Source organism: Rhinoderma darwinii, chromosome 11, assembly GCF_050947455.1.
Source record: "Rhinoderma darwinii isolate aRhiDar2 chromosome 11, aRhiDar2.hap1, whole genome shotgun sequence".
Classification (NCBI taxonomy): Eukaryota; Metazoa; Chordata; class Amphibia; order Anura; family Rhinodermatidae; genus Rhinoderma; species Rhinoderma darwinii.
In genome coordinates this window covers 81035111-81052493 of record NC_134697.1, presented here as the reverse complement: position 1 = coordinate 81052493, position 17383 = coordinate 81035111, and the positions used below count along the sequence as shown (strand labels likewise).

General features: G+C 46.0%; 2 protein-coding genes across 4 annotated transcripts in view; one reads left to right on the top strand and one right to left on the bottom strand.

Moving 5' to 3' along the window:
- RASSF4 (Ras association domain family member 4) overlaps positions 1-17383 on the top strand; it is a 211266-nt gene that overhangs the window by 66219 nt on the left and 127664 nt on the right. The gene's annotated exons all lie outside the window — the stretch shown is intronic.
- The window catches only part of LOC142663280 (growth-regulated alpha protein-like), a 91677-nt gene that overhangs the window by 18276 nt on the left and 56018 nt on the right, over positions 1-17383 (bottom strand). Inside the window, exon 1 of one of the 2 annotated variants that reach the window (XM_075841832.1) lies at positions 1547-1612. The exons of the other annotated variant lie outside the window; for it this stretch is intronic. Coding sequence (XP_075697947.1) covers positions 1547-1610 — 64 coding nt within the window. The 5' untranslated portion in view covers positions 1611-1612. Of the gene's footprint in view, positions 1-1546; positions 1613-17383 lie in introns of those variants that run through there. 2 annotated transcript variants of the gene reach the window in all.

Here is a 17383-nt window from a genome sequence, read left to right as displayed (position 1 = left end):
TTACTGCCCCTTTCACTTCGGGGCCGGTCACTGCCTCCCGCACGGTGAGATCGCGGGAGCTGGTGTTTTCCTATCGCAGCTCGTGAACGCTGCCAGCCCTGCTATAGGAAGATTACTATGGCAGGTCTCAATATCAATGCATTGATTTTGCCATAGACTGCAGTACTGTGATATTGCAGTCTACGGCATAAGCAATCTAATGCGATCGAATGATCGCAGGTTCAAGCCTCCTAGGGGGCTAAATAAAAATTCAGATCACCACCTTTTGCCTAGATCAGATATAAAATGAAATAAACAGAAACACATTAGGTATCCCCGCATCCGAAAATGTCTGAATAATATAAAAATATTTATCCAATACGGATAACATCCTGGCGAGAAAAAACATAAAAATGTCAGACGCATTTTTTTTGTCACTTCAACCCCCCCACCAAAAAAAAATTAACAAAAAGTGATTGAAATGCCCGACATTCCCCAAAATGGTATTAAAAACTACATATTTCCACGTACAAAAAGATGCCATACACAGCTCTGTACACAGAAATAGAAAAAAAAGTTATGGGGGTCACAATATGGCAATGCAAAAAAATTTTTGTTTCTTTCAAACTTTTACATTTTTTTAAAGATACTAAAACATAACAAAAACTATAGCAATTTGGTATCACCGTGATCGTACTGACCCGCAGAATAAAGATAATATGTAATTTTCACCGTACAGTGAACACTGTAAAAACGAAACCCATAAGAAAATGTAGGAACTGCTGTTTTTTCCAATTCCACCCCATTCTGAATTTTTCTCCAGCTTCCCAGTACATCACACGTAATATTAAATAGTGCCATTAGAAAGTAAAACTTGTCCCGTAAAAATGAAGCCCTGATATGCCTGTGTCAACGAAAAAGTAGAAGAGTTATCTCCTTTTGAAGGTGGGGAGGAAAAAACAAAAGCACAAAAACTACACTTAGTTTGATCCTGAAAAGGTTAAACTTACATTTTAGCGTGACCCTTGTCCTTGACTTTCTTTGCAAAGATGATCCATCTGTGGTGCATATGAGGCTACTGCACACAAGGGGGTGGGGGGCACTGCGCACAGGAGAGACCGCGGCTACTGAACACCATCTTGGGGGCATTGCACACAGGAGCGAGAGCGACTACTGAACGCCAGCTAGGGGGATGCCAATAGGAGAGACCGCGGCTACTGAACACCATCTTGGGGGGCGCTGCACACAGGAGCGAGAGCGACTACTGAACGCCAGGTAGGGTGTGCACATAGGAGAGACCGCGGCTATTGAACACTAGATTTGGGGGTAACACGTAGGAGAGACCTACTGAACACCAGGAGAGAGCAGCGCTTTATTATGCGCTTGGCGATGCTGCACACCAGGAGAGAGCAGTGCTGCATTGTGTGATTGCCAACTGTTCAGCAGTGACAAACACAATAAAGTACTGCTCTCTCACCTGGTGATGAGCACCGCCAAGTGCATAATGGAGCTCCACATGTCGGTTGCTAACCACTGTTCTATTGCATACCACTATAGTATAGCTTACCACGTGGGCTCATTGTAAGGTAAACAGGCAGCCAGGCGATAAGCAACAGAATTTGTAGCTTCATATTAATCCTTCGGCAGTTCCTGAAGTAGTGAAAGTAATGATGAGGGCTTTTTGTGCAGGTTACTTCCTCCACTCCTACGTAGGAACAGCTGAAGGAACCAATGATTGATGTCTTGCATGATCCTTAAGTAAATATTATAATAGCATGTCTCAACTTATATTGCATCCCAGCTTGTCTGTGTTCCATGGTGTCCCTTTACTTCACTAAAATGTGTAACAAGCAGAAAAGCAACGGGGTGATTTGGATTTGAATGAAATAAAATACTTATGATCTGCAGCAAAATGCTCACATAGACTTCACCTTCTAATAGTCCATAGTCTAGTGAAAATGTTGTGGTTGGTCTGTCTACAGTTTAGAGCAAACATTGCAGACGGTCTATCCACAGTCTAGTTCAAAGCATGCTGCCAGTTTAGTCTACAGTCTAGTGTAAATGGTGCTGTCGGTGAGTCTACACTCTAATGTAACTGCTGCCACCGGTCGATCCACAGTGTAGTGTAAAGGCTGCCACTGGTAAGTCCAGAGTCTAGTGTAAACACTCACTGCTGCCCGTCAGTGCACAACTAGTGTAAACACTGCCGCTTAGTCAGTCCACAGTCTAGTGTAAGCACCGCCGTCAATCAGTCCACATGTGAGCAGAGTGATGGGGGCAGTCCATGACAAGTCAGTCAATCCACTGTTAAATGTAAATGCTGGGGCTGGTCACTTCACAGTCTAGTGTAAGCGCAGCTGTCAGAGAGTCCACAGTCTAATGTAAATGCTGCCGCCGGTCAGTCCACAGTCTAATGTAAATGCTGCCGCCGGTCAGTCCACAGTCTAATGTAAATGCTGCCGCCGGTCAGTCCACAGTCTAATGTAAATGCTGCCGCCGGTCAGTCCACAGTCTAATGTAAATGCTGCCGCCGGTCAGTCCACAGTCTAATGTATACGCTGCCCCCAGTCAGTCCACAGTCTAGTGTAAATGCTGCCGGTGGTCGGTCCACAATAAAGTGTAAACGCTGCCGCCAGTCAGTGCTCAGTGTAGAGTAAACACTGCTCCCCTCTTCGTGTATACTCCTTTTCCAGCCTCAATAACGAATTTAATTTGTTGATAAATTCCTGTATGAAAGGGTCACCTTCATCTGTCCAGTGCCGTGCTATCCGTTTACGTGTCATGTATAGCATTCGGGCCTCAGCTATTTTCTGACTCATTGAGTTATTAGGTACTATATTTTATGAAGCCCAGTACAGACTTGGCCAAAAGTTTTGAAACTGACACAAATTTTGTTTTTCACAGTTTGTTCTTTTGTTTTTATAGTGGCGATTTGCATTAACTCTATAGATTGTTATTAAGAGGGACCAGATGAATTGCAATTAATTACAAAGTCATTCCTTGCCATGAAAATTAACTTAATCACAAAAAAACATTTCCACTGCATTTCAGCCCTGCCACAAAATGACTTTCTAAAGCCCCATGCACACGACCGTAAAAAATCTCCGTAATTGCGGACCGTAATACGTTCCACAATTACGGACCCAATCAGTTCTATTGGCCGCGGACGCCTTTCCATATCGCTACGGATAGGTGTCCATGCCGTAGAACTGTACCGCTAAAGATAGAACATGTCCTATCTTTTGTGTTTTACGGGCTGTGCTCCAATACTTTGTATTGGAGCACGGGCCGAAAATGCGGGCCGCGGCCGGCCGTGTCCGCAATCGCGGGCCATGTGTAAAGGATCTGCCAGGCACTACGTCTGGGTATACTCCCAGGATTAATCAGTCGACACCTGAGGCCAGACCTCTGAGACTGACACCTGCTCCCACCAATCAGGGTGGCAGGCTCAGGAGTGGGAGAGCCTATCGCGGCCTGGTCAGTCAGAGTTAGCTCCGCCCCCTGTCCATTTATACCTGCCGTTTTCTCTTCCTCCTTGCTTGTTATTCTTCTTGGATTCCTGGCCCCACTGCTGCCTTGCTCCAGCCTGCTTCTGCCGTGCTTCTGCCTTGCTTCAGTTCCGTTTATCCTGCGTTGCTCTGCCCCTGGCTTGCTTCTGCTCCGTGCTCCCGTTTGTATACTCCACTACTTCCTGATCCTGACTGGCTCATTCACCGCTCCGTTTCCTCGCGGCGTTCCGTGGGCTACTGTATTCCCTTGCGTGTTCCCTGTTTGTACTCCTTGCACTTAGACAGCGTAGGGACCGCCGCCAAGTTGTACCCCGTCGCCTAGGGCGGGTCGTTGCAAGTAGGCAGGGACAGGGCGGTGGGTAGATTAGGGCTCACTTGTTCCCTTCACCTCCTTCCTGCCATTACATAATAACAAGCCCTTACCTAGTCTACCATTTCTTCTACGCTGACGCTATCATGGACCCCCTTGAGACCCTGACCCAGCAGATGCAGGGCCTCTCCCTACAGGTCCAGGCCCTGGCTCAGAGGGTCAATCAGTCTGACGCTGCCTTTGTAATACCCCTCACCTCACCTTTAGAACCCAACCTCAAGTTACCTGACCGGTTCTCAGGGGACCGTAAGACTTTTCTCTCCTTCCGGGACAGTTGCAGACTTTATTTCCGCCTAAGACCTCACTCCTCAGGTTCCGAGAACCAGCGGGTGGGTATCATTATATCCTGACTCCAGGAAGGGCCCAAAGAGTGGGCCTTCTCCTTGGCTCCTGACGCCCCTGAACTTTCCTCCGTTGATCGGTTTTTCTCTGCCCTCGGTCTCATTTACGACGAGACTGACAGGACTGCCTTAGCCGAGAGTCAGCTGGTGACCTTACGTCAGGGTAGGAGACCTGTTGAGGAATACTGTTCTGATTTTAGAAAGTGGTGCGTAGCTTCTCGGTGGAACGACCCGGCCCTAAAGTGCCAGTTTAGGTTAGGATTATCTGATGCCCTGAAGGATCTGCTGGTTAGCTACCCCTCTTCTGACTCCCTAGACCAGGTTATGGCCCTAGCTGTACGACTTGACCGACGTCTCAGGGAACGTCAGCTTGAACGTTTCAATGTTTTCCCCTCTGACTGCCCTGCGATTCCCCCCGAGGTCCCGTCTCCTCGCTCTTCCATGGAGGACTCGGAGGTACCTATGCAACTCGGGGCCTCCATGTCCCCTCGACAACGTAGAGAGTTTCGCAGGAAGAATGGTCTCTGCTTCTATTGTGGGGACGACAAGCATCTACTGAACACCTGTCCCAGGCGCAAGAATAAGCAGCCGGAAAACTTCCGCGCCTAAGTGATCATCGGGGAGGTCACTTGGGCGCACAGGTATTTCCCGTTAATACTAAACGCAATAAGATTTTGCTTCCCTTTCAGGTCTCGTTTGCTGGCCGGTCTGCCACTGGCAGTGCCTTCGTGGATTCGGGCTCATCTGCTAATATCATGTCTGTGGAATTTGCTATGTCTCTAAAAATGCCTTTTATTGATTTACCTTATCCTATCCCGGTAGTGGGTATCGACTCCACTCCTCTTGCTAATGGTTATTTTACTCAGCATACTCCTGTTTTTGAACTCCGTGTTGGCTCCATGCATTTGGAGCAGTGCTCTGTACTGGTGATGCAGGGATTATCGTCCGATCTGGTATTAGGTCTTCCCTGGTTGCAGCTGCATAATCCCACGTTTGATTGGAATACTGGGGATCTCACCAAATGGGGTCGTGATTGCCTGATGTCATGTCTTTCGGTTAACTCTATTTCTCCCTGGGAGGAGGTAAACACGCTTCCTGAGTTTGTTCAGGACTTCGCTGATGTGTTTTCTAAGGAGGCCTCCGAGGTGTTGCCCCCTCATAGAGATTACGATTGCGCCATCGATTTGGTGCCTGGTGCCAAGCTTCCTAAGGGGAGGATATTTAATCTTTCATGTCCTGAACGTAAAGCTATGAGGGAGTATATCCAAGAATGCCTGGCCAAGGGTTTCATTCGCCCCTCGACTTCTCCTGTAGGTGCTGGCTTCTTCTTCGTGGGGAAGAAGGATGGTGGTCTTAGGCCGTGCATTGATTATCGGAACTTGAATAAGGTCACAGTAAGGAACCAGTATCCCCTTCCTTTGATTCCGGATCTTTTTAATCAGGTTCAGGGGGCCCAATGGTTCTCTAAGTTCGATCTACGGGGGGCATATAACCTTATCCGCATCAAAGAGGGGGATGAGTGGAAAACTGCGTTCAACACGCCCGAAGGTCATTTCGAATACCTAGTCATGCCCTTTGGGTTGTGTAATGCCCCTGCCGTCTTCCAGAATTTTATTAATGAAATTCTGAGAGATTACCTGGGTAATTTTCTTGTAGTGTACCTTGATGACATACTGGTGTTTTCCAAGGACTGGTCCTCGCACGTGGAGCATGTCAGGAAGGTCCTCCAGGTCCTTCGGGAAAATAATCTGTTTGCGAAGACCGAAAAATGTGTGTTTGGGGTACAGGAGATACCATTTTTAGGTCAAATCCTCACTCCTCATGAATTCCGCATGGACCCTGCCAAGGTTCAGGCTGTGGCGGAATGGGTCCAACCTGCCTCCCTGAAGGCGCTACAGTGTTTTTTGGGGTTTGCTAACTATTACAGGAGATTTATTGCCAACTTCTCGGTCGTCGCTAAGCCTCTTACGGACCTCACTCGCAAGGGTGCTGATGTCCTCCATTGGCCCCCTGAGGCCGTCCAGGCTTTTGAGACCCTCAAGAAGTGCTTTATCTCGGCCCCCGTGCTGGTTTAGCCCAACCAAAGGGAGCCATTTATTGTGGAGGTTGACGCGTCCGAGGTGGGAGTGGGGGCCGTCTTGTCCCAGGGTACCAGCTCCCTCACCCATCTCCGCCCCTGTGCTTACTTCTCTAGGAAGTTTTCGCCCACGGAGTGTAACTATGATATTGGCAACCGCGAACTTTTAGCCATTAAATGGGCTTTTGAAGAGTGGCGTCACTTCTTGGAGGGGGCCAGACACAAGGTAACGGTCCTTACTGACCACAAGAATCTGGTTTTCCTAGAATCTGCCCGGAGGCTTAATCCTAGACAAGCTCGTTTGGCACTATTCTTTACCAGATTTAATTTCTTGGTTACCTATAGGGCTGGGTCCAAAAATATTAAGGCTGATGCACTGTCACGTAGTTTCATGGCTAATCCTCCTTCTGAGAAGGATCCTGCTTGTATTTTACCCCCTGGTATAATTGTTTCTGCCACTGATTCTGACTTAGCCTCTGACATCGCGGCTGATCAAGGTTCAGCTCCCGGGAACCTCCCTGGGGACAAACTGTTTGTCCCCCGCAATACCGGCTAAGGGTACTCAGGGAAAACCATGACTCCGCTCTATCTGGTCATCCTGGCATCTTGGGTACCAAACTCCTCATTACCAGAAACTATTGGTGGCCTGGGTTGCCTAAAGACGTTAGGGCTTACGTCGCCGCTTGTGAGGTCTGTGCTAGGTCCAAGACCCCTAGGTCCCGACCTGCGGGCTTACTACGTTCCTTGCCCATTCCCCAGAGACCTTGGACCCATATCTCCATGGATTTTATCACCGATTTGCCTCCATCTCAGGGCAAGTCGGTGGTGTGGGTGGTAGTAGACCGCTTCAGCAAGATGTGCCACTTTGTGCCCCTTAAGAAACTACCTAACGCCAAGACGTTAGCTTCTTTGTTTGTGAAACACATTCTGCGTCTCCATGGGGCCCCAGTCAATATCGTTTCGGACAGAGGGGTACAATTTGTTTCCTTATTTTGGAGAGCTTTTTGTAAAAAGTTGGAGATTGATCTATCCTTCTCCTTCGCCTTCCATCCCGAAACTAATGGCCAAATGGAAAGGACTAACCAATCCCTGGAACAATATTTAAGGTGTTTCATTTCTGACTGTCAATTTGATTGGGTCTCATTCCTTCCCCTCGCCGAATTTTCCCTGAATAACCGGGTCAGTAACTCGTCAGGGGTCTCCCCGTTTTTCTGTAATTTCGGGTTTAATCCTAGGTTCTCCTCCGTTTCCCCTGGTTGTTCCAATAATCCCGAGGTAGAGGACGTTCATCGGGAACTGTGCATAGTCTGGGCCCAGGTTCAGAAGAACCTAGAAGCGTCCCAGAGCGTACAAAAGATTCAGGCTGATTGTAGACGTTCTGCTAACCCCCGGTTTGTCGTCGGGGATCTGGTGTGGTTGTCGTCGAGGAACTTGCGCCTTAAGGTCCCGTCCAGGAAGTTTGCTCCCCGATTTATTGGACCTTATAAGGTCATTGAAGTCCTCAACCCTGTATCCTTCCGTCTGGAGCTGCCCCCATCCTTTCGCATACACGACGTCTTCCATGCCTCCCTCCTGAAACGCTGCTCCCCGTCCTGGTCCCCCTCGAGGAAACCTCCTGTTCCCGTTCTCACCCCTGAGGGGGTGGAATTCGAGGTGGCCAAGATTGTGGACAGTAGGATGATCCAGGGCTCCCTCCAGTACCTGGTCCATTGGAGAGGATACGGGCCGGAGGAGAGGACTTGGGTACCTGCTCAAGATGTTCATGCTGGGGTATTGATCAGGAGGTTCCACCTTCTCTTCCCCACTAAACCGGGTCCTCTTAGTAAGGGTCCGGTGGCCCCTCATAAAAGGGGGAGTACTGTAAAGGATCTGCCAGGCACTACGTCTGGGTATACTCCCAGGATTAATCAGTCGACACCTGAGGCCAGACCTCTGAGACTGACACCTGCTCCCACCAATCAGGGTGGCAGGCTCAGGAGTGGGAGAGCCTATCGCGGCCTGGTCAGTCAGTTAGCTCCGCCCCCTGTCCATTTATACCTGCCGTTTTCTCTTCCTCCTTGCTTGTTATTCTTCTTGGATTCCTGGCCCCACTGCTGCCTTGCTCCAGCCTGCTTCTGCCGTGCTTCTGCCTTGCTTCAGTTCCGTTTATCCTGCGTTGCTGTGCCCCTGGCTTGCTTCTGCTCCGTGCTCCCGTTTGTATACTCCACTACTTCCTGATCCTGACTGGCTCATTCACCGCTCCGTTTCCTCGCGGCGTTCCGTGGGCTACTGTATTCCCTTGCGTGTTCCCTGTTTGTACTCCTTGCACTTAGACAGCGTAGGGACCGCCGCCAAGTTGTACCCCGTCGCCTAGGGCGGGTCGTTGCAAGTAGGCAGGGACAGGGCGGTGGGTAGATTAGGGCTCACTTGTTCCCTTCACCTCCTTCCTGCCATTACACCATGATTACGGGCACGGCCGTGTGCATGAGGCCTAACATCATTTCGGTGATCTTCTCGTTCACTCAGGAGAAAGTGTTAACGAGGACAAGGCACCTGATATCACTCTGTCATGCTGAGTGAATTATAAGAGCAGACTGGTTGCTTTAAAAGGGGAATGGTGCTTGAAATCATTGTCTTCTGTTAACCATGTTTAACTCCACGGAAACACGTTAAGTCATCATTACTTTGGATCAAAAGGGCTTTACAGGCAAGGACATTGCTGCTTGTAAGATTGCCCCTTAATCAACCATTTATCGGATCATCTAGAACTTTAAGTAGAGCGGTTCAATTGCTGTGAATAAGGCCTCAGGGCACCTAAGAAATTCCAGCAAGTGCCAGGACGGTCTCCTAAAGAGGATTCAGCTACGGGATCAGTTCAACGCCAGTGCAGAGCTTGCTCAAGAATGGCAGCAGGCAGGTGTTAGTGTATCTGCACGCACAGTGAGGCGAAGGCTTTTGGAGGCTGGCCTGGTGTCAAGAAGAGCAGCAAAGAAGCCACTTCTCTCCAAGACGAACATCAAGGACAGAATGACATTCTGCAGGAAGTTCAGGGATAGTACTGCAGAGGACCAGGGTAAAGTTATTTTCTCTAATGAGTCCCCCTTCAGACTGTTTGGGACATCTGGAAGAATGATTGTCCGGAGAAGAAAAGGTGAGCGCTACCATGAGTCCTGTGTCATGCCAACAGTAAAGCATCCTGAGACCATATACGGATGTAGCCATCTTTAACTTGACTCTGATAACTTGCTGCAGCGTGATATCACACAACAAAAGCTATTGAAAAGTAATTGAAAAAGTCAAGATAAGGGATCTAGCCACTGTTTAGTTAATGCGTTAAAAGTCCAGGTAAAGACAGCTACATCTGTAAGTGTGGGGTTGCTTTTCATCCAAGGTAGTGGGCTCACTCACAATTGCCTTAGAACACTTCCATGAATGGTATCTAAACATCCTCCAAGAGCAACTTCTCCCAATGATCCAGGAGCAATTTGGTGATGAACAATTCTTTTTCCAGCATGATGGCGCATCATGCCACAAGGCGAAAGTGATAACTAAGTGACTCGGTGAACAAAACAATGACATTTTGGGTCCATGGCGAGGAAACTCCACAGATCTCAATCCCATTGAGAACCTGTTGTCAATCCTCAAAAAGCGGGTGGACAAACAAAAACAGAGAAGTTGTGGTAAACTCCAAGCACTGATTAGGTAAGAATGGGCCATCAGTCAGGACTTGGCCCAGGAGCTGATATCGAGAACGCCAGGGCGAATTGCAGAAGTTTTGGAAAGAGAAAGGTCAACACTGTAAATATAGAGTCTTTGCATAAACCTGATATATTGGTCAATAAAAGTTTAAATAGTTATGAAATGCTTGTAATTGTACTTCCGTATACCACAGAAACAATGGACTTAAAGATCTAAAAACACTGAAGCAGCAAACTTTGTGAAAACCCAAATTTGTCAGTTTCAAAACTTTTGGCCAGGAGTGTACACAAACAAATGGAGACAAATTGACACTAGCTGGACACACAGTATTTATTATAGCTACTTCTCCTTTCCAAAATCTTTCTAGGTTTGGGCAGGTCTATATCATGTGTGTTATGCCCATGGCCATGGGCCGTCAGGTTCACTCACCTCCTGATGCCCGCAGCCATGGAACTGTTAGCGCTGGTCACCATCTCCTCCTCAGGAGACGCCAGCGCTCAATTCCGCTTCTCCCGGTCGGGTCCCGTAGGGTGCTCGTGCCCGCTCTTAAAGGGCCAGCGCGCGCACCTGAAATTAGTACTAAATTAGCCCTTGAGCACCCTGGACTATAAGAAGGGCCCAGCCCCTTCCTGCAATGCCTGAGCGTTGTTGTCGTACCCAAAGTTTATCTAAGCAAATAGTCTCCTAGTGTTTCCCAGTTCCCACTGTTCCCCGTTCCTGTACCTGTATCCCGTGATATCCTGGTTAGTGCCGTGCTGAGCTGAAGTCGTGCTGTGCTGTATACCGCGCCTGTCCTGCTACACCATGCCTGACGTCTGCCTGCTGCCTAGTCCCAGCCGAGCCTGTCTCGCTACTGTCCGAGCTGCCACAGGTACACTATATGAACTATACGCTGAGACCTGCATCCTGTTGGCCAGCTGCCATACCGTCAAGGCGGTACGGCCCAGTGGGTCCACGTACCCAACGTGACAGTGTGCATTAAATGAGATGATTGCGTTTTACATCTAGGGTAGAATGGAACGTTGTGCATCCTAACATCAAACAGGAATCCGAGGTTTTTGTATATTTGAGTATAGGTGTGACCATTTGTGGGATTCGCTATGTGATAGTTGTCGTACCCTCTGAATTATCTCTTGCCGCTGACTTTTCATATAGGCCCAATATCTTTTTTCCAGTTTTCTTTACTTTGTACTGGATATTTAGTTAGTATAATGTCCAATAGAGATTTATATATCCTAGATATCACACCTGCTATGGAATAAATTGTTGCTATCACTTTATTGATTTTATTTGAAATTATTACACCACTTGATACTGCGTACTCCTCTGGCAACTAAGAGAACTGTTTGCGAGTACCATTAGTCAAAATATGGGCCAACTTTTTAACGCCCTTCTATAGCCACAGATATTTAGTTAGTATAATGTCCCATAGGGATTTATATAGCCGAGATAAGACACCTGTTATGGAAAAAAATGTACACCCTTCTGTCTCCACCGTTCAAAGAATTCCAGATAATAAAAGTTGGATAACCAAGGAGTATTCCATATTGCATTACTAATAGATCGTAGCTCACAGATATTACACCACAATTTTTGAAGAGTGAGTGTAAGTGTGTGACCTGGGAGTACTCTAAACGTATGTGCATCCAATGCTTTATATAAATATGGTATGTTAAAATAATACTGCAATAACTTCCGTTAGGGATCAACTTCTCCTTCTTATCCATGGATCTGTTGGAGCTGGGCTGCTAATTAGTGTTCCCAGGGGTTTGGTAAAGCCAAACCTCCCCTTGTCCCCAATTGTTGGGGCATCTATATCAATTTGATAATGTTTCATCAGCCTACTACAGACAGAGGCAACTTGGACCAAATTTCTTATTTCTGTTTAAATTTTGTAATGAGTGGGTTCAGGTTCTGCTGTCCATGATCCAAAGAGGCGGCAGAAATAGTCACTGGAAGGTATTTAAAGAGGCTCTGTCACCAGATTAAAAGTGCCCCATCTCCTTCATAATCTGATCGGCGCTGTAATGTAGATAACAGCAGTGGTTTTTATTTTGAAAAACTATAATTTTTGAGCAAGTTATGAGCAATTTTATATTTATGCTAATTCGTTTCTTAATGACAAACTGGGCGTGTTTTTACTTTTTACCAACTGGTCGTTGTACAGAGGAGCGTATGACGCTGACCAATCAGTGACCAATCAGCGTCATACACTTCTCATTGTTACAGTGTGATTGTTCAGTGAGAGAAGCTGGGCTGGAACAATGAGAAGTGTATGACGCTGATTGGTCAGCGTGATACACTTCTCTTTACAACGCCCAGTTGGTAAAAAGTAAAAACACGCCCAGTTGTCTATTACAAAACGAATTAGCATAAATCTAAAATTGCTCATAACTTGCTCTAAAATGATAGTTTTTCAAAATAAAAACCACTGCTGTTATGTACATTACAGCGCCGATCAGATTGTGTAGGAGATAGAGCACTTATAATCTGGGGACAGAGCCTCTTTAAGTTCAGACACCAGCTGTAACCAAGAGCTAGAGCAATTGACCTCTTGCTCTCTGTCTACTGGTAATAAAATCGATTTAGACCAGCTTACAACCAGTCCTTACTGTATGGTATCTACTGCTACAGAAAGGAAACAAAGTGAAAGTAACAGATCATCGGCATGTAATAATATTTTTTCCTCTCCTCACCAAACGCCCACTATCCCAGGATGACACCTAATAATGGCTGTCAGATATTCAATCACCAACGCAAAGAGCAAGGCAGACCGAGGGCAACCCTGAGGAGCACTTGAGTTATCCACTCCGCTAAAGATTTAGATCTAAATGGCGTATGTTTACAGACATGGATTTTGGTGACCTCAATCCAGACTGATCAGAGTGTACGATGGTTGTTATTCCTCTAGAAAGTCTAAAAGCCAGCACTTTAGCTAGTATCTTAATGTCCATAGGTAATAGGGATATAGGCCTATATAAGTTGGGGAGAGGGGGTCCTTCCCAGACTAGGGTAAGACCACTATAACGGGTTCCTGCATAGACTTTGGCAACGCTCCCTCAGCCACATCTTCCTGGAAAACCATTAATAGGTTAGGCAACAGTTTATCCCCAAACTTTTTTGATACAATTCCACTGGCAGCCGTCTGAACACAAAGCCTTACTATTAGCCATTGAGGCTAATGCTTCCTGTAGTTCTTTCAACTGCAACGGGTTATTTAGGTATGTTTTATCCTTATCCAACAGAACAGGCAGATCGACATTACTTATACGTATATGACAAAATTTGTTCCCTAGTAAATCTTAGTTTGGATTTATATAAATCTCGGTAGAAAGCATGAAAGATAGTGAGAATCCGACCTGTGTCATGCATCGTACCCTCCAAATTTTTTTAGCTGTAATGTATAATGAACCAATTGCCTTGGCAATTAGGGCTAAGAAGTGCCATGCTTTCTCCCCCAATCAGAGTATTGCTGTTGGGTTAATAAGCTTTTTATCTTGGCTACCTCCAGCACGTGTGCAATATAGGCATCCCGGGCTTCCTTCCAGGCAAGTAAACTGGCGTCATCACTATTACCTACATATACCTCTTCAATTGTTGTAACCGTTTTCTGTACAATTTTTAAAAATTGATGTGTTTAAATCTTAGCCCTACTTACTGCCTAAGAGACCCTCTCAAGCAGGCCTTTATAGTATTCCAAAATATACATAGGAAGTAGACCCGGATTTGAGACCCGGTCTTGTAAAGCATTTGTTTTCGCCAGACTACCTATCACCTGTAACCACAAGGACCAGAACCAATGGGAACAGACATAGGATGGTAAAAGGTTCAAGTGCACCACCAGAGGGGAGTGATCCGACAGAACCCTGGGTAGATATTTTACTGAGCCTAAGGCCTGTACCATCTGTTCTCTATCTAAAGCAAGATCAATGCATTATGGTTTATCAAGTGTGCTAAAGTGACAGGAGAATTGTTAAATCTGAGGATTATGAATTCGCGAAAGATCAACCATCAACAGCTCCCCAAATTTGTACACTGGGCTATGTTTTCAGGCCTGTTCCCATACTAATATAGATGAATAAGGTTATTGAAATCACCCAGAATTAGGACAAACATTTGCCACTTTGTTGATAAAGGACATAGCCTCCTTAATGACAACGTTGTTATATGGTGAAGGTTTATAAATCGCTAATCTGCAAATATCCCTAAGCAAATGCCTTTCAGTAGAGTAAAGAGTAAAAATTTAAATGGTATGGATTTTTGCACTGATGGTGGTTTTACATGGGCAGATTGTCTGTCCGGTAAACGAGCGGAGATCCACAATACTACATGGGGGGACGGGGAGGAATGATTGTTAATACGATCATTTGTCTCCATATAGTTTGCATTTTTTATGTCCATTGATCACTACCTTGTTTACATGGGCCAATGATTGGGACTGAGCGCTCATACGAGCACTTATTCGCCTGACCACCAGCACGTGTAAAATTACATCTAGACACTGATATCCTGAGCATATCCAGAATAGGTGGAGTGGAGATTGTGACTTCTCCCAGATCTATTCAATAGAAAGATCTTATCAATTTCCAGGTGCGTCTCCTGGAGGCGTATGATGGTTGGTAGATACTTACATATGAGATCCAATACAGCATCTTTCTTAGAGACCTCCCCCAACCCGCGTATAATCCATTTTTATGTAAGATGTATGAATTACCCACTCTCCATATACATCTCAAGCTTGTCTCCCTTTTACCTCACAAGAAAGCGGTCATATCATGCAAAAAGCATGAACGCTTACTGCAAAAGAGTAGTGTACATATAACTTTAAAAGAAAAAACTTAAAAAGGAAAAAGACCAGAAAAAAACATAGAAAGTCTGATAATGCTCGAGTCCCGTTGGTGATCCGAGGAAAGATAGAACATGTCCTATCTTTCCTCGGATCCGAGAATAGGGTCAGTTTTCACGGACCCGATGGTGTAAAAGGGCCTTAAGTCTTCCATGGTACATCATTATCCTTCTAGTAGTACACCTTCACTTAGGTGTCCTGCCTTTACAGGATGCATGAAATCTTTAGGTTTACAAAGTGTAGGTTATTAATCACACCAACTTCTCACCCAGGAAGCATCTGAGAGTGCATTGCTTATCAAACTTTTTAAAAAATCCACTGTTATTGTTGCTTCTTCCATCTCAGCTTTTGTTGTGATCCCGCCAATGCAGGGCATTTTTGGGGTTCACAAAAAATTAGTTTCCCCCGGAGCTACAACTTTTAATTCTGCTGGGTATATGATAAGAGTAAGATATTTGCAGGTTCTGAAGGCAGTATTGTTCATCTATAAACTGAACCCTCTCTTTTTGAACTTCCGGAAAAAAAAGCTATTTTATGTCCATCAATAGTGATATCAGGCTTATTTCAAGCGGCACGGAGTATGTCGTCGCTGTGCTTCTAGTGGAGTAATTTTGCGAAGACTGGATGTAGTGTCACTCCCGATGGCAATGGACGTGTGGGCTCTCTTTACCACATATAATGGGGACAAAGTCTCTATGTCAGGACTTTAGCGCAGAGGCTCCTGTGTCCCAGGCAGTGGCTCTTTATATTGAGCCATCTGAGATATTGGACATCTCCCCTGCAGTATCTGTTATCCAGGTTCTCTTGAGTCTTGCCTCTCTGTATTCCTTGCCTTGCCCACAGATAAGAAGCTGTAGGAACACTTCTGTTCCATTGTCTATGTGAGCGCCTGCAAAAATAAGACTGGTCCATTACTACTATGTAATATAATGTAAAGTTTGATTGCATTCACATTGATGTTCTCGCTCATTTGACCCAGTGGCATTAATTTTGTTTTTTATCTGTCTGCCATCCACAATGTCTCCTCTAATCTTGCGTTTTTCACTTTTGGCATCTGAGCCCCATAATAGACTGACCCTCATTGTAATCCTGCCTGTAATGATGAGATGACTACTGAAAAGTTATCTCTAGAGTACATGGAGTCTGTTCTCTAGAGAACTTTTCAGTAGTCATCTCATTATCATCACAGGCAGGATTACAATGAAAGTACCATCTCTATATAGATAACACAGGATCAACCCTTGACAATAAGTGATGGACAACGCTTCCCTCCTCCCCTGCACAGGTCACAGGGCGTGCCTAGAACACTCTCCCACAGAAGTCAATGGGGGAGATTTATTAAGACTGGTATATCATACGCCAATCCTAATAAATTATTCGTTGTTGTAAGTTGCGACACATTTATTAAAGGGGTTGTCCAACTTCTGACAACTGATGACCCATCCATCGGTGCGGGTCCGACACCTGGACACACTGATAAGCCGCTCTGGTGGCCTGCGGGCACCGGATGTTGTGGCACATAATGCTATGTACGAAGCCGGAAGCACTTGGCTCTGTACATAGCATAGCGGCTGCGCTGCAGAACTGAAGGTCCGCTCCTATTCACTTGAATACAGTACTGCAGCTCGGCCGCTATTCCGTGGCCGGGGCCTACTGCTTCCGGCTTGTACGTCCGGTGCACGGAGGCACTGGACCAGTTGATCTGTGCGGAGCCCGGGTGTCGGACCCCCACATATCATGTACTGATAACCTATCCGGGGGATAGGTCATCAGTTGTCAGAAGCTGGAAAACCCCTTTAAGAGGTGAACGCTTCTTAATAAATGTGTTGCATCTTTCAGCTGCCGTACACCACAACTGATCACATTATCCCTCTAAGCATCCTCCCTTGGAAGGCAATCAACCATACATAATGGGGGGCAAGATGAAGGATAGGAGATGTGGCATTGAGCCCCAAGGGCCTTAACCATGTAACTGTTATGGGTCCAGATATTTTAAATGGAGGCCCTGACCATGCATGCATAGCCACCTCATTAATAAGGCTGAGACTGGAATGTTATGTGCAGGAAATTCCCTTCTCGGTAATAGTGTGATCTGACCTGAAAAAAGGGCTACCGGTCCTTTGATCTGAAGCCATTGTAGATTAGGACAAATACACATCACAGACTGAAGACCGTTTAATCATTAATAAGTTATGGTTGTGCTTATTCCAAAGGCTGCTTTTAATTAATTGATTACCATGAGCCTCAGTTACTCAATTAGGGTATGTTCACACGGTCTATTTTCATCCATTTTACGGGGCGTAAACGTCCCGAAAAACGGCTGAAAGATAGGAAGCAGAACACCTCCAAACATCTGCCCATTGATTTCAATGGGAAAAACGGCGGTCTGTTCCGACGGGCCATTTCTTACGCGGCATGTCACTTCTTGAGGCGTTTTTGGAGCCATTTTTCATTAACTCTATAGAAAAACAGCTCCAAAAACGGGTGTAAAAAACACAGCGAAAATCGTGAGTTGCTAAAAAATAATCTGAAAATCAGGAGCTGTTTTCCCTTGAAAACAGCTCCGTATTTTAAGACGTTTTT